General features: G+C 34.7%; 1 protein-coding gene across 1 annotated transcript; it reads right to left on the reverse strand.

Moving 5' to 3' along the window:
* Window positions 1-9,343: 9,343 nt before the first annotated feature.
* LOC106056776 (calcyclin-binding protein-like) lies at window positions 9,344-25,241 on the reverse strand. The gene is made up of 6 exons (XM_056041224.1): window positions 24,997-25,241; window positions 15,100-15,289; window positions 13,528-13,624; window positions 12,530-12,626; window positions 12,146-12,246; window positions 9,344-10,248 (listed from the first exon to the last, which is right to left on the reverse strand). Exons 1-6 carry the CDS (start codon window positions 25,018-25,020, stop codon window positions 10,089-10,091), a joined length of 669 nt encoding a protein of 222 aa, XP_055897199.1. The 5' UTR covers window positions 25,021-25,241; the 3' UTR covers window positions 9,344-10,088.
* Window positions 25,242-26,618: the final 1,377 nt, after the last annotated feature.

Below are 26,618 nucleotides of genomic sequence, written 5' to 3' on the forward strand. Positions count from 1 at the left end.
GGTACCCGTAAGAATTATGAACCTCGGTACAGTAGAGAAGCACCTTCGGAAAGGTAGCACCATCGCTGGTTGCCATGCTCTTGAGATGCTAAGAAACTGTAGCAGTGAAAACCCCGTCGAAAGACTCGAGTCCAGTGAACCGCAGGTTACTAAATTTCTGACAGAAGTCAAAACGATCTTGTCGAAAGAACAGTACACCAAAGCAGAACAATTCCTCAGAGAGTTTTCTGACATATTGCCATCTGATGAAATGGACTTTGGGCGGACAAATCTAATCCAACATCGAATAGACACAGGAAACACTAGGCCTATACGACAGCAACCACGTCGCCTGCCGCTAGCAAAACACCAAGAAGCTATGGACATCATAGAACGGATGAGGCAGCAAGGGGTTGTTGAACCATCCAACAGTCCATGGTGTTCACCCATCGTCTTGGTAAAGAAGAAAGATGGATCCACGAGATTTTGTGTCGACTATAGATTATTAAATGACGCCACACACAAGGACAGCTACCCGCTCCCTAGGATTGACGACACATTGGACACACTTGCTGGGTCACAGATCTTTTCCACCCTTGACCTGAAGAGCGGTTACTGGCAAGTAGGACTACACCCCGAGGACAGAGATAAAACGGCCTTCTCTGCTGGTAATGGTCTCTGGCAATTTACCGTGATGCTTTTTGGACTCTGCAACGCCCCAGCCACCTTTGAAAGACTAATGGAGCATGTGTTAAGAGGACTCAACTGGACCACGTGTCTTGTCTACTTAGATGACATTATCGTCATAGGCAGAACATTCGAAGAACATATCGCAAACCTGAAGGAAGTATTCGAACGAATCAGAAACGCTGGAATGAAATTGAATCCAAAGAAGTGCTCCTTGTTCAGAAGGAGCGTCAAGTACCTTGGGCATATCGTGTCGAAGGAAGGAGTCAGCACAGACCCGGATAAAGTTGAAGCCGTAAATGAATGGCCGATTCCCGCTAATATCCAGGAGTTAAGAAGCTTTCTTGGACTCTGCACATACTACAGACGTTTCGTACCAAACTTCTCTAGCCTCTGTAGCGCCCTTCATCAATTGACAGAACCGAAGCGACCGTTTATTTGGACAACGGAATGCCAGGAGGCCTTTGAGCGACTTAAAAAGGCTCTTGTTTCATCCCCCATTCTGGCCTACCCGATACCTGGCGAGACGTTCATACTTGACACCGATGCGAGCAATACTGGAATAGGCGCTGTCTTATCCCAAAAGATAGATGGAACTGAGAGAGTCATAGCTTACTTTAGTCGGAGATTGTCCAAAGCCGAGAGAAACTACTGTGTCACAAGACGTGAGCTACTGGCAGTTGTGGATGCCATACAACATTTCCACAAATACTTATATGGGCAAAAATTCATCCTTAGGACAGACCACGCTGCTCTTCAATGGCTGTTGTCATTTAAAAATCCTGAAGGACAAGTCGCCAGGTGGATTGAACGTTTGCAAACCTATGACTTCGAGACACAGCACCGAAAAGGCCAAACTCACCAGAATGCTGACGCGCTGTCTCGACGGCCTTGCAGAATGGAATGTAAACACTGCAGCAAGGTTGAAGAAAAGGGGGGTATCATTGATTGCCAACGTCTTGGAGTACAAGCTTGTGGATCATGGTCCGACGAAAGAATCCGAGAAGACCAGTTAAAAGATGAAGAACTGGCTCCTATTCTGCTTATGAAGGAGGAAGACGGACAAAGACCGGAATGGCATCACCTTTCTGATAAAGGAGCTGCTACCAAGGCATATTGGGCACAATGGGACTCACTGACAATTGACAACGGAGTTCTCAAGAGGGTCTGGGAAACCGCAGATGGAGAAAGCAATCGCTTGCAACTGTTGCTGCCTAAAGTAAGAGTTGCCGAGGTGTTACAAGAAATCCATAATAATTCTAGTGGGTCACATTTAGGTGTCAACAAGACCTTTGAAAAAGTACGCCAGCGGTTTTACTGGTTCGGCTACCGGGATGATGTAGAAGAATGGTGCCGAAGGTGCGACACGTGTGCAGCAGCGAAGGGCCCGCACAGGAGAACGAGGGGACGTATGCAGCAATACAACGTCGGTAATCCCTTCGAAAGAATAGCGATCGATGTAGCCGGACCGTTTCCTGAGTCCCAGAGAGGAAACAAGTACGTTCTAGTGGCGATCGACTATTTTACTAAGTGGCCTGAGGCGTATGCGATACCAAACCAAGAAGCCACCACTATAGCGGAAACACTTGTAGAAAATTGGATTAGCCGATTCGGTGCTCCCATAGAGTTACACTCCGACCAGGGCCGAAACTTCGAATCCAAGATCTTCCAAGAGATGTGCCAGGTACTCGGCATCGAGAAGACACGTACAACCCCTCTTCACCCCCAGTCAGACGGGATGGTAGAACGATTTAACCGAACACTGGAACAACACCTGTCGAAAGTCGTCGATGATCGTCAAGATGACTGGGACACCTATATACCAATGTTCCTTATGGCATATAGAGGATCGATTCACAGCACCACTGGTTACACTCCAGCAAAGATGTTGTTCGGCCGAGAGCTGCAACTACCATGTGACTTGCTATTCGGGATTCCGGGAGATGTGCCAGCCTCCTCGACAGACTATGTCGCGAATCTCCGAAAACGGATGGAGAAAACTCACGCTCTTGCCCGCAGGAACATCAAGATCAACAGTGACCAGGTGAAGACAAGGTACGACAAACGGGCCAATGCCGCTGGGTTTCAGGAGAATGATCTGGTGTGGCTTTACAATCCACAAAGACGAAAAGGCAAGTCCCCAAAGCTTCAAAAAGACTGGGAAGGACCCTACCGAGTGATAAAAAGAATAAACGATGTTGTGTATCGAATACAGAAGAGCCCAAGGTCGAAACTGAAGGTCGTTCACATCGACAGACTCCACAAGTACTATGGTGAAGCTGGATCTGCCCGGGACGGACAGATCTAAGGAGGGGGCAGTGTTATAAACCTGGTGGTGGCACAGATGGGGGTAGTGGTGTGTGTGTAGTCAGCCGACGCAAATCGCCCCAGGCCAGCGCTAGACGAGCGGTCAACCGTGACGAGTTACGACTGTCAGCCGAGTCGAGTGTCAACAGGACAGTTCGGGAAGGATCGCCGACGTGAACAGAGCTCAGGAGCGTCACGAGAGTTGTAGTCATCTGACCACCTAGAAACGTCGAGCGGCGTTCTGTCCGGTTCGAGAAGGCCAGCAGGGACCCTATATAAAGAGCGAAGGTATCAGAGACCAGTCAGTCACAACTTCCCGATCTACAGTTCGTTACAACGGCTCAGTACAAGTCCGAGACGAGACAGAGAGACCAGTGCAAGAGTTGATACGGCGGAGAGATATTTGTACAGTCTTGTGTTACTTGCTGCCAATTGTACAGTATTGGCTGTTATTTACTGACATTAAACTATTACGTTATTTTCAAGCGCAGAGTTGTCAAGTTCTTTAAGTTGGTGGTGTATGGTGCAGTTTGCAGAGAGCCTGGATAGTGAGATTCGTAACAATATCATCAATACATAGTCAATATATCAACAATACATCGTCAATACATCATCAATGCATCGTCAATACATCAACAATACATCGTCAATATATCAACAATACATCGTCAATATATCACAAATACTTCGTTAATATATCACAAATACTTCGTTAATATATCACCCATACATTGTCAATACATCGTCAATACATCGCTGCAGTTAGTTACCACTCTGTCCAAACAATGTCATTATGTGAGAAGCACGTTAGCCCTGCAGGTCTGTATAGAGAGACGTAAACATGTTGTGAAACCTGACTTTTTAGTGATAGATGTGCATAGTTGTACTAATATTAGTGAAACCTGACTTTTTAGTGATAGATGTGGATAGTTGTACTAATATTAGTGAAACCTGACTTTTTACACGCATTCCTTACCAGAAAGGTGACCCCTGGGTGGACTCTATTGGAGGCGGCCTCTTTATATTTTATATTCACAGCCTTGTGCTATGTTCAACAAGCGTTTGCCCCGGACAGCTCCCAGTGGTTAAAAAAAGAGTTTAAGTGACATTTGTCTTAACAAGTACACAGACATATGTTTGAGAAATATGATACTTCTATAGCAGTGGTTCCCAAACTTTTTTTTATCTCGTAGACCCCTTGGCATGTTTTCTGCTTTTCGGTAGACCCCCTGCCAGTGGCGTAGCAAGGTACCCGTGGGCCCGGGTTCAAGAACATTTTGGTGGGCCCCCTCCAGCCAATAAGACAAATTTGGTGTGTGACAAAAATGAGTAATCTAAATGCAAAGACATTCCAATGTAAAGATCGTACCTTTTTAAAAAAAATAAGTTATTCGAATGGACGGTTTTAAGGTCATACGATGAGAATGTGTGGGCATTGCATCGTATTGGTTTCAAAATCAACCACCGCAAGAAAACAAAGAAACTAACAAACTTCGAATGGATGGTTTTGAGGTCATACGATGAGAATGTGTGGGCATTGGCATTGTATTGGTTTCAAAATCAACCACCGCTGGAATCCGCTATCGGAATAATTTAAATAGGCACTCGCTGAACCTCCAAGAAAACATTTAACATCTATATTTCATTTAGTATGGGGATCCAACCCAGGACTTGTGTGACAGGCTCGAGCTGCTAAATGGGAGATGGCATAAACACGGCTTGGTGTTGGACCGAATTGATGTTGGAAATCAAGTGCCAGTGCTTCTTGTGACTGAATTAGAGACAGTATTATAAGTGCACATTCTTAAAAGAACGGGATAAAACGATATTATTCATTAATATCTATTCGTTTTAAGACACATTAGGAAGTAATATGTAAGCATGTAGTTTAAATATTGGACTATTAGTATTAAGTTAAATTTTAATTTAGGTGATGGCCAGATGTATACGACGTAACCACTGCCTGCTACACAAGTAAATATCACACCATTACTGCGATGACTATAGGACGTAACCACTGCCTTCTACACAAGTAAATATCACACCAGTACTGCGATGACTATAGGACGTAACTACTGCCTGCTACACAAGTAAATATCACACCATTACTGCGATGACTATAGGACGTAACTACTGCCTTCTACACAAGTAAATATCACACCAGTACTGCGATGACTATAGGACGTAACCACTGCCTGCTACACAAGTAAATATCACACCAGTACTGCGATGACTATAGGACGTAACCACTGCCTTCTACACAAGTAAATATCACACCATTACTGCGATGACTATAGGACGTAACCACTGCCTGCTACACAAGTAAATATCACACCATTACTGCGATGACTATAGGACGTAACCACTGCCTGCTACAGAAGTAAATATCACACTAGTACTCCGGGTTCAAGAACATCTTGATGGGCTCCTCTCCAGCCAATAAGACAAATTTAGTGTGTGACAAAAAAATGAGAAAAACTAAATGTCGACATTCCAATGTAAAGATCGTACCTTTTTCTTTAAAAAAGTAATTATGTCATAACATTTGATTCAGTTAGGACTGCATATAAGTAATAATGTCTTAAAAGTCAATGTTTTTACAACTTCTTAACAGAGTTAAACTACTTAAAAGTGTTTCAAATTAACAAACTAATGTTCTTTTTAAGTTCTAATGTGGGCCCAAACTGGCCTTGAGCCATGGGCCCAAGCGTAATGAGCTCCTTCGCGCCATGGTTGCTACGCGACAGCTGTGGGCCCCTCTTGCTTGTGGGCCCGGGTTCATTGAACCCCTTCGCGCCATGGATGCTACGCCACTGCCCCTTGCTTAACTTATATTTGCATTTTTGCAAATTCATCAACTCCATTTTTTAAAACTAATGTCTAACAGTAGTGAGTGTAAGAATGAAAAATAGAGATTTATCTTTTTTTATTCATAAAATTCAAATTTAAACCAATTAAAATAACAATGGACCTCATTCACCAATCGTAAACAAACAACATTTAGTCACGTGATCTTATTGATAAACAACGGGAAAAACTGTCACGTGACAACCATCATGAATTAAACATTAGATCGTAAATTATATAGAAGAGATAGAGCACCACGTGCTAAATTTTGTTTGTTTACGATTGGTGAATGAGGTCCATTAATATTTTTTACTGGAATCACCAAAACACACTGGAAATGTTGTCTTTTTTGCACGCCTATTATCCGTTGCTATGGATATTATGTTTCATATAGGAATTTGTTGTTCTATGATGTAATCATCCAACATTAAAAATTAATTGATCTTTCACGTGTGGCTCAAATATTGGATATACAGAACTGTTTTCACTAACAGCAGAAGGGGCCTAAACCAGTAACTTTGAGCAGGAAGGGCTCATTAGCCTTGACTTACTGCCCAACTAGCAGAAGGAAAACTAAATTCAAACCTCTGCTGCGTGCAACTTTACACAAACACTGGAAACGTTTCGTGGGTCAACCCTGTTAAAATTAAGGAGCCGGCGACCCTAAACCAGTTTGAAGCACACAGCATTACATTCTTTCGGAGCCTGTGATACCGCTGATCTAAAACACTGAATGTATGTCGTTTACAAAGAATTACATAAGAAGCCTTCAATTTTATAACTCATGCCACCAATGTGCCATTGAACTGTATTGTTTCTTAAAGAAATTGCTTTAATAATATCAGATGTAGGTTTGTGTAAAACAGTTTTTAAAATTTCAACGGCTGATAAAATCAACCGGTTTTTGCTGTAAGTAAAGAGATATTGTAAGTCGCCTACAAACCATCATCTTCTCTATCTGATGTCGAAGAGGGATTTTGTGGTTCTGTTCTGAACTTTATCTTTGAGTGTTCGAAAGTTTTTCAACCCTTTATCTATTTTGTCAGGGTGGCATCGTCTCAAACGATCCTCCAGCGTAATTGGTTTCATATCGTCATAAAACCGCTTTTTTTGACAAGGAAAGAATGAATCCCAATTTTGAACAATCAACGCTGTACAGTCTTTCTTTTTGTTAAACATTAGTTACACGTAGACAAAATTAAGCTAGTGAAATAAGTATTGAAATTAAATGCTACAATTTTTCGTTTGAATAGCATGATACATATTTAAAGGATTAACTAAGGTACAAATCATAGATTAGTTTAATAAATAATTACATTAGTGGGATCTGAAAATTAAAGTCGCAACCTGATTAAATGTAATTTATTATCGTAGACCCCCCGTGGACATCTCATGGACCCCCAATTTATTTTTTCACTTTCGTAGACCCCTTGGAAGTCTTCGTAGACCCCTGGGGGTCTATATAGACCACTTTGGGAATCACTGTTCTATAGTAATTTAATAACTTCAATTTATCGACATGATATTCTAAATTCATCGTAAGCTTTGTTTTCAAAAAATTTACCCCTTTAAAAACCGATCTATAATGACAGACATTGACAGATGATGCAAAGGTCATGTGTTTCTATTTGATAAGCCTAGACAGCTTCCACCCACGGGGAAGTGCGGTCAGGGCGCCTCATGCGCTCCCAGACTACACGGGCTTTTTGGGACTTGTCCCAGCACTCAAATCACTTTTTCATTTCTGTTTTTTGTATTATAGCCAGGGCTTGATGAAAGCTTACAGCCTGTTCAGTGGGTGGAATTTGCCCTCCCTGGTGGGCCAAGGAGTCTGCAATAGTGTTGCCAGTCACACCTATGTGACTCGGTACCCACTGCATTATTACAGGGGTGCCATAGCGCTGCTTTATGTTGTGTGAGGCCATAAAGACAGTGTTGATATTAGGGGGGGGGGCATGGTCCAGGGCTTTGCAAAGCCTGTAGTAAAGATTTTGAGTAAGTGACCACAACAATCTGTGTTGCCCTCAAATGTTCCTCACCGAATAGAGAGTCAATGACTTTTGAGGCTTCACTGCCATGGTCTCCGCATCAAAACAGCAAATACTACCACAAGGTCCAAAGATTTTGACTGAGCCATATCCAAGAAAGTCAATGTAGGCTCCATAGCGCTGCTCTTCCATGATTCTATCGAAGGCGAAGCGGTAAGGGTTCCGATATAAACATCTCAGTATTCACCGACATTTTGAATCTGAGGCTGTTTGTGTTTGCATACCATTTTACAACCACCCTTTGGCTTTGTCTTCCTGTGTAACTTCTATAGTATATGTGTTGCTATTTACATTTTAGAAGCTATTTGACAATATTGAATATATTTCTCTCAATCGTGATGCTTATATTATTCATCTAATTACTAGCAATGGAAAGATTGTAACCTGTGCTTTAGGTTTTAAAAAATAAACGCAGCAATGTACTTACACTTACGAAGCACCCTAAATTTTGTTTGGGTCTAAGATGATATCCCTTGCATACTGACCATTCGTCTCTGAGTGATGATAAATCTGATTTTTTACAAAACGCAGATTGATTTATTGGAAAAGGTCATTTGTTGTTTATGTTTTTAAGCCCAGATAAAGTTTACTCGATTCAAACTCTTCATCACATAGCATTTTACATTTTCAAACTAGAGGCAGTAAATAGACTTTTGGCGTATCCTGTGTACAGACTAGGACAGTGTAGACATGAGTACAGACTAGGACAGTGTAGACCTGAGTACAGACTAGGACAGTGTAGACATGAGTACAGACTAGGACAGTGTAGACCTGAGTACAGACTAGGACAGTGTAGACCTGAGTACAGACTAGGACAGTGTAGACCTGAGTACAGACTAGGACAGTGTAGACCTGAGTACAGACTAGGACAGTCTACTCTAATTTGTATGCACATTTCAGCCATGTTCAATCTTCTAAGTTTTTTCTCTTGTAGCACTGTTTCAGCTTCTTCACTTTTTTTTTTAAAAGGGGAAAGTTGACCAATGTCCAGTGAGCACCCCATTGAAAAAGGTCAAGAAAGGGAAAGACAAGACAGAACAAAGAGAAACTGTTGCTCAGGGGTACTAGCTGCAGATTTGATCATTGGATTGACAATGTTGCTGATACAAGATGATTTGAGTCTACAATGGCAAGTGCTTCCTAAATATTCTTGATAAAATATACCAGTAGTTAAATACCTCATCTACAGTTACTTGCTATTATAGAGATAAAAAAGGGCAATAAAACATTGTAACCATGAAGGAGTAAGTGGAATGTTTTAAAAAAAAAAAAAAGAAAAGATTATTAGAAAGTTGCCTCCCTTAAGCTTACTGAAACGGTAAAATGTTGCATTAAAATGTCAATGATCCAAAGTAACATTTAAAGTATTTATTTGGTATTTACTTGATATCCTTATTTCATTAGGATGAGCAACAGTTTCATTATTCAAACACAAAATATTGAACACACATCCAGAACAAAAACACTTGAACATCTTCTGGAGTTGTGGCCATGACCATACATGTTTTTTTTTTAATGAAAAAATACAAATGATGCAACAATCATACAGTCTTAAACACATGGCAACTATTTCAATTCCTGCAGTTAATTGCTAGTATTAAATAGTTGAAATATTTGACAAAGCCTTTCAAATAAAGAAAGAACAATACAGTCAGAATTTCATTTTTTTATTTTCACCAGATTGTAATAACACTCACACACTAAATTTCACTTATTGAAAACAAAATAGGTTCTGATGTAAAGGTATGATGTATAAACTTGCTGAAATGAAAGAACATATCACCCTATTTATTTACAAAAAGATCTACAAAGTAAATAAAAGTAATTTCTTCACGCTTAATTAACATAAATGTCCAAAGAAAAAGTGGAGTGAATAATGAGTTCACCTAGAAAAGAAAAAAATGTAGATTATAATTATATTACACATGTATCTTTAACAAAGGGTATTATAATGAAGACCTTCGAATAGCTTTAAATAATTCAATAATGTGTTTTCCAACTTCAAAATACTTTTGTAAGGTCCTTCATCACAAGACATTATCTCCTAATAAAAACATTATATCTAAAAATCATTATTAAATGCAGAATTGTTAGATAAATGAAAGTGTCATAGACACAGTAGATGAATGAATGAAGTAAAACAAAGTCCCATGACAACAAAACCTATTATAACAATCAATGACATCAACATCAGTCCTTACAGCATAATTACATGTGTTCTCAAAAATTGGATGGGAAATCTCCTAGACCTTGTTTCTTCTGAGACTCATAAAAAGCTTTAGATATTGTTCTCTTCATCTCATCATCCCCGTCATCATACATGTTCTTCAGTAGTTTGGTCAGACTGTCTCCTGGGTCTTCCTGCTCATCAAGTTTTGGCCTACATTCACAAACACAAAAGAACCAAGTGGTAAGTGAAAGCAGTTTCAAGACACTGTGAACTTTGGAATTTTAGCTTTCTCTCTGTAATTATTTTCCATGTTACGACATAAATTATCCATTTGGCTGATTGGTATTTCACTACCATTAAACTTTAATAACTATTTCGTTTGTTAACAGAAATATTATAAATGGTATAGAATTAAAGGCACACCCCCCTTAGATAAAACTCACTGATGTTTATAAAACCAAATTGAAATTTTATTTTGGATAACGGAATTTAAAAATAAAAACTTACAGACTGTGTTTAAGTCTCTTTAAAACTAGATCGAGGAAATATTTTTTTATACAAATCGAATGAAAAAAGTATTTTTTTATGATAGTTATTCATATTTTCACAAAACCTAAAGTATAGCAAATATAAAACATACAAATTAATTGTCTCGAGCTAATTATCTTGTGTCACCATCACAAATTTTTTTTTTGCTCCCACTCTTTGATAACATTGTTTTGTAAAAATACATTAAAAATGACAAAAACCTGTGTTTTCTAAAGGGAAACTATATTATAGGCAATTAAAAACATTTTGGAAGGAAAGAAAACAAAATAACTGATTTCTTAAGCATCAATAATAATATAGTCAATTCAGCTGAAAGAATGGGGTTAAATCAACATTGGTATTGTCGATTAGGAGAGAAAGAGTTAAATCAGAGGATCTTTAGGATGCTTATGAGTCCACTCCACTTCAATGGAAACCTGACAAACACTGAGTAAGTAAAGGAAGTTGGTCGTTGTGATGGTCTCATCTATGGATATAGATCATTAGTTTGAAAGGGGTAACTTTGACCTTTTATCTAAGCTAATGATTAAAAAACTAAATCAAATGAAAGAGATCCATTTATTTTAAACTTGCAAATATTCTGCTGTTGTTGTGAATAATGTTGAACAGTGATTCCTTACACCTATATAAACCTTGCAGACAGCTATAGATTTATATACCGCTGAACACAAACCTTACTACATATATAGGTCATATATAGATCACCACTCAGCAAAACACTATCATAAATAAATAAATATGAAAAAGATGTTTTTAAAGAGTGTGGGCTTAAAAAGGCTTTATTTTCTTTAGATTGATGTCCTGGATGGCAGTCATATGGGATAATAGCATTTTATGTGTTTTTTATTGGGTTACATATAAAGTTATGTGCAAATATGAATAAATATTGTAAAACATATATTTTTTTTTTACTTTGGATCATAATATATTTCCTATATCTAATCTAAATCTAGAGATTTAGTGGTCAGTTTTCATTTTTCCAATAGTAGTGACATGGATTATTAGCTCAAAATTTCCATGTCTTTTCTCTATAAAGTTTTGTGACAATATGGATAAATATTATTAAAAAAATATTACTTCCCAACATGGATTATAAATTATAAAGATTAGGTCTTGATCTAGATCCTGGAGACTTTTTCACAGTCAGTAAGTTGTCATTTTTAATTTTTAAACATTATTAAAATAATTTTTTGTTTTATAAAAATTACTTTGCACTATAAAAAAAGGGCATGCTCTCCTTTGTAATTGTAAATATATAATTTTCTTGTAATAAATTTTTAAAAAGTTGTATAAGTTTAAGCAGGGCATTTTTTCACTTTGAAAGGGTGAAAACATTAATTCAATCTAAATGTGGAAAATAATTCAGGAGTCAAAGAACATGACATGCCAGGATTGTATTATTAGTTATTCCACAGTATTTTAGTTCATTCAATAGTCAACCCAAAAGAAACATAAATTTTGACAAAGGTGTATACTTTTAATTGAAGTCTGACAAGTAGATCATGTATTGAATGGAAACAAACATTTTGTAGCTGGAAATGAAACTAAGGGAGCTTACTTCTTTAATTCTTTACTCTTTTTCTCCCTCTCTGTAAGGTAGGACCATGTTTTACCAACATCAGATTTCTTTAACATTACAAGAACATAGTCTGATTTTTTCTGAAACAGACAGCATGGTTACAGTATATTAGAAGATAATGTGATGACGTAATAAGATTTCTGTTTGGATGTAAATAAATGTAACAAGATTTCTTTCTGTTTGGATGTAAAGAAATGAGACTAAACTATCTTCTTTTTGTAATTTACAATGTAAGATAAACAATAATGATTAATGATAATAACACATTGAAAAATAATTTAAATAAAATTCCTTTTAAAAGCTGTGCTTGACTTAATAATTTCATTTGATCTTAAGATAGTAATTTAATGCTCAGAACCTAACCTTGCAATAACATTCTTTGGGTACAACATCTTCACACAGCCGTGCTATGTGTAATGTGCTGACCTTGTTAGGGAACTGAATTTTTATTGTAACTGACCTGAAGAGGAAAAGAATAAAAATTAGAGAACAATTTTTGTTGACAAGATTTTGCTTAATTTGATACTTAACCCAATAGTGTCTATTGCATAGGATGCACTGCCATGGTTTATAGCCTAATGCTGTGGGACGCTATTATTGTTTTTAAAACTTTCCTATAACAAGAGCTCATTATGTCTTGTTCAAAACGAGAATGTAGGGACTTTTTTTGAAAACCAGATATGTTTAGCTATTTTATTATTTTTTAAAATTAACTCGCTATATCACCAGTGACAGAAGCCCCCACTAAGGAAATTGAGTATTTTTTTAACCTTGCTTTTATTCTAAGGGTAATTAAAAAATATATATTATTTGAAACTAAACACATTTATCTATATTTTAAAATTGCTTGTTGATTATCGTTTTGTATATAATATAATTTTTTATTCAGTTTTTTTTCACCCTTTTGTTACTCAAAAAGTTTTTGTTTAAAACAGAAATGTGCTGGACTGGGTTAATAAAACATGTAGAAAATGTGATCTTTCATGCCAAACTAAAAGCTAATTCTTCTGTTCAACTAAATCAATATGCATCCCATTCTATATGAAAAAGGAATATTTTCTGAAAAAAGTTAGATGATGATTTAGTAAAATTTTGTTGAGTGACAATTAATTAAGTCTTTATATAATTCTATAGCTCAAATATTGGGTTAAAAAAAACAAACAACAAAAACATTTAACAGTGACTCTTTCTATGGAATCCATTGCACAGTTTAAGGTTTAATTCTTCAACTTTTTCCTTCGTCAAAAATCAACACCAATACTTCAGTTATTTCATGTTAAAATGCAAAAAAAATGGAAGCCTAAAATAGGTTAGCGACACTTGTATCAATTTGCAATTAAGTTGTAAACAAAAATTCTTACCTGCTGGTGAATGTTGCCTGAATACTATCCTGTGTGATTTGATCTAAATTTGACAATGTTAAATACATCTTCATGAACTTGTCAGACTGATCCCATGCTGGGGAAACAAACATTTTAGAATGTAATTTAGATTGTTACTCAAAAATGATGCTTCAGTAATATCTACAAGTACACCAGTAATGATTATCTACCAAAGACAGCATACTGTGAACCAACAGCAACTAGAATCTAACATTGGATGGAGACAAATCTTTGCATACAGGAAACATTTACATTTTTTAAAAAGCTATTATCTACTCACTCTGTCTGTCAGTCTGTCTGGTAAAATGTTTGTACACAATTCTCCCACACAATCTCAGATTAATCTGACATTTTGCACAATTATTTCTTTTACCCAACAAAACAAGAATGAATAAAAAAAAACTAACCAAATAGTGAATTAACTATTCACAATTTATTATCTTTGTTTGGTATCTTGAACCAAGGGAAAGAAATTATGCTTGATTGATAAGGTGGTATAAATTGAATTAGTCCCGTTTATACTTTCTAGAGAGGCTTGAGGAGAAATTAGCTGATTTTAATTCAGGTGGTTCACCCTTTTTTTATAAATGCATTTAAGAAAAGTGATCACCCAGATACCACATTCTTTCTCCTCCCACCCCATTCCAACAGGTTCAGACAAGTGATAGGGTCATAGGGTATTGAGAAAGCTAATATGAAATTAGGCTTAAAAAAAAATCAATTGGTAAAAATATTTTTAATTGCACAGATTTATTATTGTTAGTATAGATCTACTACAAATTGAATGACATGACTGATCCAAACTAATTGATACAACTAAGTTTACTATAAGCTTTGTTTGTTATTTAAAATAGTTGTGTTTTTCTTGTCTTTCAACATTACTAACTTATTGTTATGAAATAAGTTCATGGAAAATACAACAACTGCATTGTCTAAAATAAAACAACTTTTTTTTTTAGAAGAAAACATTTACATTTTAGAATTATTCTATTTTCATCTTTAATTTTTTTATATATTTCAAGATTAAGTAATGATTAAGTGTTATGACATGATTAGGAATATGTTATTTGTTTTGGGAATAGGGTAAAGTTTTACTTAGCGACGATGACGTAAAGTTGGTTAAAAAACAAGAATGCTCTAAGTGACTCTACAAAGATGACACTTCGTGTAGAGCAGTAGAATAGATATAGCTAACATCGGACGATTCCCTTTGTCATTATTAAATATATTTGTAGACCAACATCAGCGTCGACTACATATTTTGATTGTTTCGGCCTTTCGCCGGTGTTACTGAAGTAGTTTGAGTTTAGTATTACTTCCAGTCAGACGTAGATCTACACTAGTTATATTTCATAGAATCAACACCGCGCGGAAGCCTTAACAAAGAAGTTGCTCTTTGTTAACTTTTTTTGGTTCATGAATATTTTATCTTTTTACTAAAGCATAGACGCAAACAGCATGAACACAAACACAACTTCAACACCACAAGAAAAAAAAAAACAACTAAAAGAAAAAAAAAAAGTAAAACAATGTACACTAATGCTAGCATACCATAGTTGGTAATGTTCTCTTCATAAACTGTTGGAGTAGCACTGGGTGGAGCAGTTTGTGATGCAGCTGTGGTTTCCAGCTGTGTTATTTCATGGCGCACTCTTGAGATTTCTTTCAATATCATCTCCTGAACTCTGGGCCTCTTGGCATTACTATGTAGCTGCTCATATTCTTCCAGGTCTAATCTCAGCTGGAAAATTGAACAGAAAAATCAAATCAGTATTTCGTTTCTTTTTTAAATCTCAATTGAAATCAAGTAAATTAAAAAAGATTTTAGCCTGCAGGATAGAGCTTATTCCTGCAACATATAACTGATGAATTCATTCAACATTCTTCAGAAACACCAAGTGAACTGGTGAACCTAACAGACTGTCAAATAAGTGACTCTTTAAAGGGAGCTGTGCAATTGGAGAGGTTCACAATAAACAAAACAATGTCAAGGAAGCTTAATTACCAACTAAAAAGTAACAAATAGAAGAGCTTACAAAGTATGATTTAGCAGTGCTAAAAAGTGCATAACTAACTATTAAACAACAGTGCTTATCAACATCTGCTATCTAGAGGTTTTCCACTAGGCATGAAACACTCCAACAGAAGCAGGCATAAGAGATATCAAAGATACCCTCAAGTTCTGCCATCAGTAATGTGAAAACAACAATGACTTGCTTGATTAACCCATTTTAGCATGGAGCAGTCATACGTTGTTGTTTTTTAGGTTACAAGGCCAAGAGCATAGATGACAGCAAATAAAAAAAGACTAAATCAAAATTCAAATGCAGACAATAATGTTAGACAATCTAAAAACAGAAAGTGTTGGTGAACTTGTCATCCATGTGTATCACTATACCTAGTAGAAATTAGATCAAAGAGGGTAAGGTTGACATGGTCCAGGGCTGACATTAGCAAACAGCTTCTCTCCCTTTATAAGTTAATGAACCTTTTTATAGGGATTGTGTGTTCTAATGTTTTTATTCTTTTAAAAACTTGAATCTGACACCAGCTCAAGGCAGAAGGTTGTCGTCATTTTTCCTATCCTCCATATATCCTTGAAGTCACAACCAGGTCATTGGCCATAACATTTTACTTGCACTAGCAATTTCTCTTCATTTAGTTACAGTCCACGTGCTTAGCGTGATCATTTTTTTTTTTTTACTAAATTCACACCTTGATCATAGTAGGTAGCTGTAAGCCAGCGAGACACACGCCCAGCTCAAAAAGTTAAAAAATTGGAATTGAATTTCATAGAGGATAAATCTACTTATTAAATAAGAAATTTAATTGTAGACCTAGTATTCGTAGTAAATTTCTAGCTTACAAATGTGATTTCATTTATAATTATGAACTCCACTTGTTTAGAATGTAAATATTGATGAAATAAACAAATTATTGGGTCTAGAGCTACAAGAAATGTCAGAGGGGTGTGGACAAAATGGCGACTTTGTGATGGCAGAAAATAACAAAATATCTAAAAAGTGGGATCAAATCGTCTGAAACAATTATTTTTCAAATTGGCTTTAAAATTATAAATAAAATAGATTAAACCATTAAAACTCTTTTAAAACTATTTAGACACATGCATAATTATTATATCTACTATGCATGATTTTATTCACTGGATAGTTTAGTTTTCAAGAAAAAACAAAACCCCATAGGGAGCAGTGCAAACTTATGTTTCAACATTGTAATCCATCAAAGCCATGTATCGTGATAAAACTTGGCAGAAATATGGCCATATATATATATAATCTATTACGGGGAAAAAAATCAACTTCTTGGGCCTTACCTGAAATGAGCATCAGTAAAAATAAAAATACATATACCTTCAAGTTAAAAAAAAAGTAAGAAAATACACATTTTTTATAAAGTCCACATGAAAAAAAAATGTTCCTCAATATAAAATGTATCCATATTCACCCATTTTGGCAACGATTTCAATGGATTTAAAATCAACATCGATTTCAATCAAGGGCCTATGTACAGAAAATAAGAAAAACGAATCTCAAGTTTTGACGCCATTTTTTTTACTTCTGGTTTTACGGATTTTCACATATCTAACTTATGCTGTCAACTTATGAATTTTTAAGTGTATTTACCAAAATAAAGGTTTAAAAAAATGTTAATAATAAATTGATTAAGTTGTTTCTTCTTTTTTTCAATAACTTTTTTTAAAGAGAGTTTTTTGTTCTTATGCTATCATTTTAAATGAATTTTAAAATTAGATCTAATAGCTGTTAGAAACAAAGATAAAATACAAACAGAAAAAAAAGTTGGCAATTAACTTAAAGACCAACTGAAGAGGTTTTTTTCGAAACTGAGATAGCGATTGATTCAGATAGTAGATAGCATCAAAGTTAGTTCCTAAAATTTTGAGATTTTAGAAAAGCGTATTTATATTAGAAAAAGTAATTTGAAAGTGTAAAAAATAACGAGATTTGAAAATCAGCTTCAATGGCCGAAACCGGAAGTGACGTATTGTAATGGACTGAGAAAATGTAAATAAAAATAGACATGGCTGGATACGTTATTGATAGCGATTCAGATTATATACTTATCTAAATCTAGCTGCCAAACAATTTTAAATGATACTTATCATGGGATGCACCAAAATACCCTGAAGATAACTCTTCTACTTTTTCAAAATATATTATAGAACAGACTATTTAATTAATATAATTATAGAATGATTAATAATAACATCATTAATAGATAGGACTTGTCACTTAATAAGTTTAAGACTTAGGACTACTAGCTAGATCTAGGTCTGACTCTAGGACTAGTCACTAGAGACAAGGGTTAGGGTGACTATGAGTCACTAGATCTATCATCTAGGACTAGGTATACTACCGTATATTATACAGTATATAAGTCTATAATAATTTTTATTATAACAAAACTAAATGGCTAGATCTATCTATATCTAATTCTAGCTAAGCCTTCTAACACTTTTACTAGTCACTTCACTCACTACTAGATTAGATCTAGATTCTAGTTTATAATATTTGACTTGTAATAATTATAATACTAATTAACTAATAGTTTATAAGCTAGTAGATTTAAGACATTTAAGTAGATCTAGACTAGCCTCTATGTTAAGTCTAAGTCCAGTGGCCAACATTTTAATTTTTTAATGCTTGAATATGTATATATCTCTGTAATAGTAAGACCTAGTCACCTAGTGAGTAGTGTCCTAGCATAATTCATATATATAAATATAATATTATATTAGTCAAGGACTAAACCTAAAGCCTAAGCTAAATCTATATAGAATATATTTATAATAGATCTAATATAGTAATTATATAGCCCTTTACTAGCCCTTACTATACTTATTAATAAGGCTAGACTTTAGATCTAAAAAAATAATAAGTCATCATTTATATTGGTAATATTAAATACAGATCTATACTAAACACATGTGACATGTCTTTAAGTCTTAAACTTAAACAGGGTCGTTTCTAACGATTGCGGGGCCTGGGTGGGAATAAGAATAATAAGTTTAAATTAAGATTTTGTATTAAGATTTTGTATTTAAAAAAAATTTGACTTTGAATTTTATTCAATCTTTACTAAGTACAAGGTTACGATCAAATTAATTTTACTTTACGAACTTTGCAACCTATTGCATATTAATAAGCCAGTCACCATTAAAGTAAATAAAGTATAGAAACTTCTGATTAAAGTGAAAATTTGCCTGATTATTACATTTAATTACATGAGAGCTGACAATGCTTTTTTTTCATTTTTTCATGAGATTTTTATAAGCTTTCATGAGATTTCCAGGTTATATATACCACCATATATATATATATATATATATATATTGCAATTTAACAATTGCACCTAGAATTAGCGCAGGGCCTATGAAATAGCAGGGCCCACTGCGACCGCATAGGTTGCAGTGGCTTAAGACCGGCCCTGGTCTTCAATATATTAGATAGCGTAGACCTAGAGTAGAGTAATTTATTATTATTAAGAACAATAAGAGTTAGATGTTAATGTTAGATCAGATAATCAGTATAACATGTAATATATATATAACCACTAGTTCTATATATATGTATACATAATTAAGTATAAATTTTAATAAATAAATTTTTAAAAATCTATTTTACAGAAAACATATATGACTTGTGGCATACAGACAAGTTTACTAGATGGATCTTTCATCATTTTGGAAATACAAGAAGAGTTAATATTCCCTGTTTCTACTGTGAAACAAATCACAGAAGCATTCTACAATTTTATTTTATATAATAAAAAAAAAAATACCAATAAATGTAAATACAAAATCACATTTTAATAGAGTTCTTCATTATACACACACAACATTATTTTAGTTATGTTCTTTTCACTTGCTAGGTTTTGACAAAGTTTCGAATCAGGATTTAATATTATTATGTCATAGCCCAAAACTCCAGCAGGATGTTAGTTAATGGCAGTGGTTAATGTTTGAACCTGAGACCACAGAGAAGACAGTTCTGAGCGCAAACCACAAAACTTTCTGCGTTTTGAAACTTATTCAAATTTTGATCATTTCTATGTTATTGCAGATTTGAATGTCAATTGCAATGATGACTTGATCTGTAAAGGGGTTACATTTTTTAAAAATAAGAGTTGGATCTCATTCTTCAAATGATGCTATTTTTTAGAAATTGCAGCGTGGAATACATATTAGAGGCCAAAAGAAAATCCACTGCCGAGGGAAGACGTAGACGTCGTAAAGAACATTTAAATTGACCACTAGCTGAAAATGGTTATGTCTTTGCTGGACGCGACAAAATATCTAGTTTGCAGCTAGGGCTGCGTAGCCATGGAAAATACTGCATTCCTAATTAATCTTTCAAGTCGACTGCCAGCCTTATTTACTTTAAATTATGAATAGCTCTGCATTTTTAATAACAATATAAAAAATATATGTATATTCAGTGATTAACTGGCAATAATTGGGTTACTAAAATTTAATAAAATGAGTTGCATAACTACATCAACAGTAGCCTATATGCATTACTTAATATTATATTGATACTACAATTTATTTTCCACTTCCCAGAGTAAAGAAAAAAACAACAACTCCTTTTCCAGTAGGATAATCTATTTCATTTATATTCTAAACACAATTTAAAACTTTTTTACAGTTACAGATTAACTTGCTAACTTAACTATCTAATGATTCTATCCCAATCAACAAATGAGTCAACCATGGGATAAATTAAAATTCTTCCATTTTTACATATAGATATATATAGAACTATTTAACTTAAATATATAGGCCCGAATATATTTAAGTAAGAGTGTAACAAAATCCATATTTCGTATATTGATAATATTATAGAATTGATAGATCTAGGTCTAATTTTTGCCTTATAGATTAGTTTTTAGAAATTTAGATCTAGTTAGATCTATATCAGACTACTTTAAAGTCTAGGTTAAGGTTAAAGCTATTTGCTAGTGTTGTACGGGGTTGTGACTATAATAGATCCAAACTAAATATAATCGTGTACTACAATAACTACATTGAATGAGCTTAACATTGTAATTAATGTTTTTTTTTTTTTTCCCATATGGGGCCTATTTAGGGACGACTATAGGTTAATAATCACTATTTAGTGTAAAGATAGAGTATATAATTTTAAACTTTTTTTTTCTAGATCTAGGCCCTAGCATCTCGATCGGATCAGTCTAGATAGATCTATATAGATAGGTCTAATATCTAAATATCCATTGCAATACTACTATTACTAGATCTAGACTTCATCTAATTGAATTTAGATCTAAATTTAGATCTACTTTATACATCATTAATGATATGAGAAAAGAAGATCTAGCTCTGATCAAAAGCAGTAGATGTAGAACTAGAATAAGCCTGAAGCAGTAACATAAGCCATAAATTGCGTAACTTGACTAAAACCATAACGAAACATGTGAACTGAGGCGCGCGGTACTGCGTGGGCTGAAACGCTGTTCGCTTGACTAGATCAAGAATAAGCCGACAAACAGTAGATCTAACATGCAAAGCCATAAATTGCGTGATTTGACCTAATTTCCCCAACTCTAACATCCACATTTTATAAATTGGTGTGTTTTAGTTGCCTTTGGTTTTCAGAAACTAGCATTCCTGTAAAAAGGAATAGGGGAAATACGCTAAACCATAAACTGAAAAATTTGACCTAATTTCCCTTAAACTACGTCATCGACCTTGGTTGTCTGGGAAATACTGATCTCGAATGGCTTCGAGATTGTGAAATTTAATAGTCCCTAAAACGCACATTAAATTGCTTATATCTAAATAATTACAAAGAATATATGTCTAATATTTCGTATATATGTTTCTTTAAGCATTATGAAACTAAAAAAAAGTATTACACCGGTTTCCGCGTCTGACCCCAAAACCTCTTCAGTTGGTCTTTAAGGAAGATAATCTAGTGTGTAGTGTTGAGCCTTCAAAACAAAAATGGCGTATTTCCATGCTCCATATCTACCAATGCTAGGTCAAAACGACAGAACAATTTTTTTAACTTTCTAACTGTTCAACTTAAATGTCTTAAAGTCATAATTTATACAATACACCATTGGAAAGTTCTTTCAAAGTATTTTAATGACCCAATTTTTTTATTTCACATCCCTACATAATAAGTGATAAGAACAAAAATCGGTAATAGTTTAGATACGCAGATACCTTTGCCGACCACCATGTTGTTTGTTAACAATATTTATCTCCCTTACCTATATTGAACTTTCAATAACTTTTTTTAAAGAGAGTTTTTGTTCTTATGCTGTCAACTTATGATTTTTTAAGTGTATTTACTGAAATGAAGGTCTAAATAAAATGTTATTAATAAATTGATGAACTTGTTGTTTCTTCTTTTTTTCTACTTATGAAATTATTAATTAAAAAATATATGTTAACAATTAGATCTATAATTAATATATTAACTCACCAAGCAAAGCGAAATAATGATAAAATAAAAAAAACAAATATGCATGAATTAAATGAAATGAAACACGCATCTATATATACATGTTATGTTTAATTTTTTTTTTTTTTTGAACAAAATTATGCATTATGACTTAGTGATCTTTTTAGAGCAATGACAATAAATGATATAGATCTAGTACGGGAAACTTATTACTATAAGAAATAATACTTTTATGTTTATCTGTTGATGATTAAGACTACAGTTAGATCTATACATTTCTAACGAATTTTGAGCGCTCTCTATTTTCGTAAAATCACACCACGAAGAGAAAGAATTTTATGAAGCTGACACAGATCAGTGTCCCTTTCTCTTTCGCCGTAAGGTCTTCTGAGTGGAGTCTACTGTCTACCAGAGATTTTTTGGCGTGTGTTTTATGATCAGATAGGACTAATGTCTGTGTTTATAACTCTTACCACTACCTCTGGCTCCACCTCTCTTGGAGGGAGGATAGGTCGAGTGTAACTAGATCACGAACGTCTTTGTTAAACGTTACGTAGCACCTGTTAAACTATCATGTTTCACAATCTGAAATTTACTTTGCGTAGAGTGGGGAACAAAAGCCAATGTATAAAGAAACAGGTAAGAAGCATATACACTACTATTTAGATAATTTATGCATCTTTACTTTCGGAGTTCATTAAAAAAAACAACTCCTCACCTATTACACTAAATTTGTTTAAGATGTGTAGTTGTGTGTGTGTGTGGGGGGGGGGGGGGGGTAGCGACTCCACGTACCAACCCTTCTCTTCACATGGATCCGCTAGCGCCCATGTATTACATTCCGTTACGGAGTCCAAATCAAGTTTTTCTCTCCCGCCGTACCGTACAGGTGGCGATTGTCTCCATTTATTCTTACGTACCTTTAAACCCTCGCTGCGCCGGCCGTCACACGCGATCTTTGTCTTTACGGCAGAACTAGGTGTGATGTAATCACCTTCCCCTGCTCGGAGCTTCGCCGGCGCCGTGGTCATATTAGGTCATCTACTGCTAGGATCGCTGGTATGCTCATAAAGGGAGAAGGGCAAGGTACGGTGTTTTACTTGGTCAAAATTTATCCTTCTTCGCTTTCTTTGTCGGTTCGTTTCACCGACATGCAGTTCAACTGAGGTCTAGTCGGATGAGACTAAGACTGAAACGTGATGCAACATAAACCATGTCACGATCAAAACTCTCTTGGTTGTATCCTATAATGTCGGCCAGCTTGTACAGATAGTTATGTACGACAAAAACTCCCATGGTTGGATCATATCGTGTTGGCCGGCAGTCTATAAGTAGTTACATCAAGAAGTAGTTATGTATGACAAATACACTCTGATTGTCATAGAGTCTAGTCCCCCTCCCCTATTTGGTCCACAGAAGTAGTGACATAGTATTTTTATCTTGAAGCTCTTTCATCTCATTAAAGAGATTTGATAAAGCCTTTGATTTTCATCGCCCCATCCCTATTTGGAGCCATCACAAGGTTACTAACTGTGATGCCATTGTAACATTTCCTGAATCTGTTATAAAAGCAGTTCCCTTCCACTCTTCAAGCCTATCATTACTTTCTCTACCTTGTTGTAGATATTGCTTGTTCTTATATTGTTTATTGTTTTTCATTCAATATGATTATAAGTTACCGTACATAATAAGAGAAGGATAAAGAACTTGTACTTATAGCTACCATATTTTTTTTAACAGCAGCATATGGAGCTGATGAAAAAACATGGGACAAATCTGCAGAAATGCTTGCAGCTGCTACACTACTGCAAAGAGACATCTATACATTCTCACCAAACCACAACAAAACAAAATACTCATGGCTATTATTAAAACCTTTATTTCATGATGCAAACACATACATACTATCTCACACAGACAACCATATATGCTGCAACATAACACTATTGCATACAAATGGTAATCACTTTGATGTGGTTGTACCACAAGAGGCCACATGTAACCGTTTTTTTGCCAAATCCACTGCTTGGGGCTTGGAGTATGATGATTTAGCCTAAATTTTTAAGTGTTGATTAATATTTCATCTTACAATATATTCAGATTAGATCTATTTGGCTATTTGATTTTTTTTCTTGCCTTTGTATTTTATTACATAAAAATACATAGAAATATACCCATTTTTTAAAAGATACCACATTTTTCTTTTGCATGTCATTAATTTCATCATTAAATAACAATTTTTATGTCCATTATTTTCATGTATTTAAAGTCAGGGTACCGGTATCTATTTATTTAATTACTTTTATTTTGCCAATAAAAGATATTTTGTTAGGCTTAGAGTTATTTTTTTTATTTTTCTATTATTTTTTTTGTCTGTTGTTATTACTTTAACTACATGATTTTAATTTCGATTTTTAGTTATTTTTCAAAGTACAAAAGATTGTTTGCATTTTAAATGAATTTTAATATTAGATCTAATAGCTGCTAGAAAGAAAGACAAAACAGCAACAGAAAAAAGTTGGCAAGTAATTCAAGGGAGATAGTCTAGTACTAAGCCTTAAAACCAAAATGGCGTATTTCCAATGACAATATATGGTAATAAGAAATAAAACTTAAAAAATATATATTTTAAAAACTATTTATCTCCGAGGAAATCAAATTACATATTTGTAATCTGCATTTTTTTCTGCATATTCTGAAAATATAAGAGAAACCTAATTTAGCGTTTCTAGTGTCGTATACTAAGTAGATTCTAATACCCAAAAATCTCTTTTAAAAAAGTTATTGAAAGTTTAATATAGATCTAGATAAGGGAGCTTAAAAACAACATAGTGGTCAGTAAAGGTATCTGGGCATCTAAACTATTAGATCTACCACATTTATGATATTATCATCTGCCATGGCGATACGGATAAACAATAAAAATAAAACATGGCACGCTTTTTCTCTTACTTTTTAGACTTTTACTTTCCAAACTTACCTCGTCTAATTTTTGATGAGGCATAATGTGAAAGTAGAATATGTAAATATGTTAGATCTATACAAAAGATATCTAGATAGGTCTCGATTAAACTTAGGAGTGAAATAGATCTGGATCTAAATCTAGAGTAGATATATAATATCTAGATCATAAGACACCGAGCTAGATTGAAGCAAAGTGTTGATGCTATCAAATTAATTTCCAGAAAATTCCCGGAAAAAGATTTCTATTTTTAAAACAACATTTAAAAAAATGATCGAAAACGAAACGAAAAAAGACCAATCTCATAGGCCTGACCTATATAATAACAAAATGTATAAGATTTTTAACAAATAGATGTCTAGTGACTAAGTTAAAGGGGACAGGCAGTCTAGTCAAAATGGAAAATTCTTTACTGCTTGTTTAATATAGTTCAAATAGTCCAATGTTCATTTGATATAAACTCCAGACAAGTGTTTCCCAAACTTTTGACTTATGCGTAGCCCTGTTGCTAGAATTTTCGTAGCGCTGTATAGGCCTACTCCTCGCTCTCCCCCCCCCAAAAAAAAGGATTTATATATATATAATTTTAATAACATTCATAATTTATTTATTTTTTTGTATGCTTACATACACAAAATAATAATTACTCTATCATAATTAAGTATTCACTTAGTGAGTTTATTTTTAGCATGTTTCACATCAAATACATTCTTTAAAAAAAAAAAAAAAGGAAATATAGTTTTTTATTGAACCAGTGGGCGTGTTGGCGGAAGTTGTAACATATCTCTATCCATTTCCTGATCTTTGTAGAAATGAGTCTTAAAATGTAAAATAGCACCACTTGAACTTGTAAAAACTTAAACTAAAGAATAAAAAGGATTTTAAACTTATTATATTCTATTCTAATTTATAAACTAAATGGGTATTTTAAAAAAATCAGCCTAGGTGACTACATGGGCGTAGCCAGGATCTTTTTTCGGGGGGGGGGGGGAGGGGGTTAGGGAGGAACTATTTCTGGTATTGAATGCCAACAAAATGCATATTCTGAGCAGGGCCGCGCGAGGGTTGTGGCCGTCTGCGTGCGAAATTAAAATGCCACCTCCCAGCCCCCCTTTTTTTTCTAGATAAAAAAAATTCCTTAAGACTTGTAGACCATTCCATTTTTTCCTTTCATATTAGCACAGTTGTATTCCTCAAGTACAACTCTGAATGATTGACTTGGAACAATTCCATATTTACCTGCATTCAGAAATCTGAGATCTTGGTTCTTTGTGATCAACATTCAAAACTGATCTCGTTCTGACTACTCGCTTATGCTCCTGTATGTGCGACGGTAAATTTATAATTGATGATCTGCGGCGGGTATATCACAATGAACAGCGGAAATGATCATGATCTATATACAATTTCTCGATAACTTTGACTGCTCAACAGTGTTACATGGTCTGAACGTGGATATATGTTCACTTGTTTGTTATTGTAAGTTAAAGCCTAATTCGAAAAAACAAAAATCTCGAACTACAAAAGCCATTGACATCGGGACGTTCTCAACGTTCTGTACACTTTCATAAAAATGATCACGATTGTATTTTGGAGAGATGTGCATTGTACACACAATCATATATGACATACACGGAGTC

The sequence above is a fragment of the Biomphalaria glabrata genome, chromosome 9 (genome assembly GCF_947242115.1).
Source record: "Biomphalaria glabrata chromosome 9, xgBioGlab47.1, whole genome shotgun sequence".
Classification (NCBI taxonomy): Eukaryota; Metazoa; Mollusca; class Gastropoda; family Planorbidae; genus Biomphalaria; species Biomphalaria glabrata.

Bases quoted from the DNA above. Each gene is read 5' to 3' on its own strand.
- LOC106056776 (XM_056041224.1), bottom strand. From the start codon at position 25,020: ATGCCTCATCAAAAATTAGACGAG. The intron at 13,625-15,099 runs GTATGCTAGCAT...TTGTTTCCCCAG, and splicing joins AGAGAACATTACCAACTATG to CATGGGATCAGTCTGACAAG. The intron at 10,249-12,145 runs GTAAGCTCCCTT...TTGTGAATGTAG, and splicing joins AAGAGTAAAGAATTAAAGAA to GCCAAAACTTGATGAGCAGG.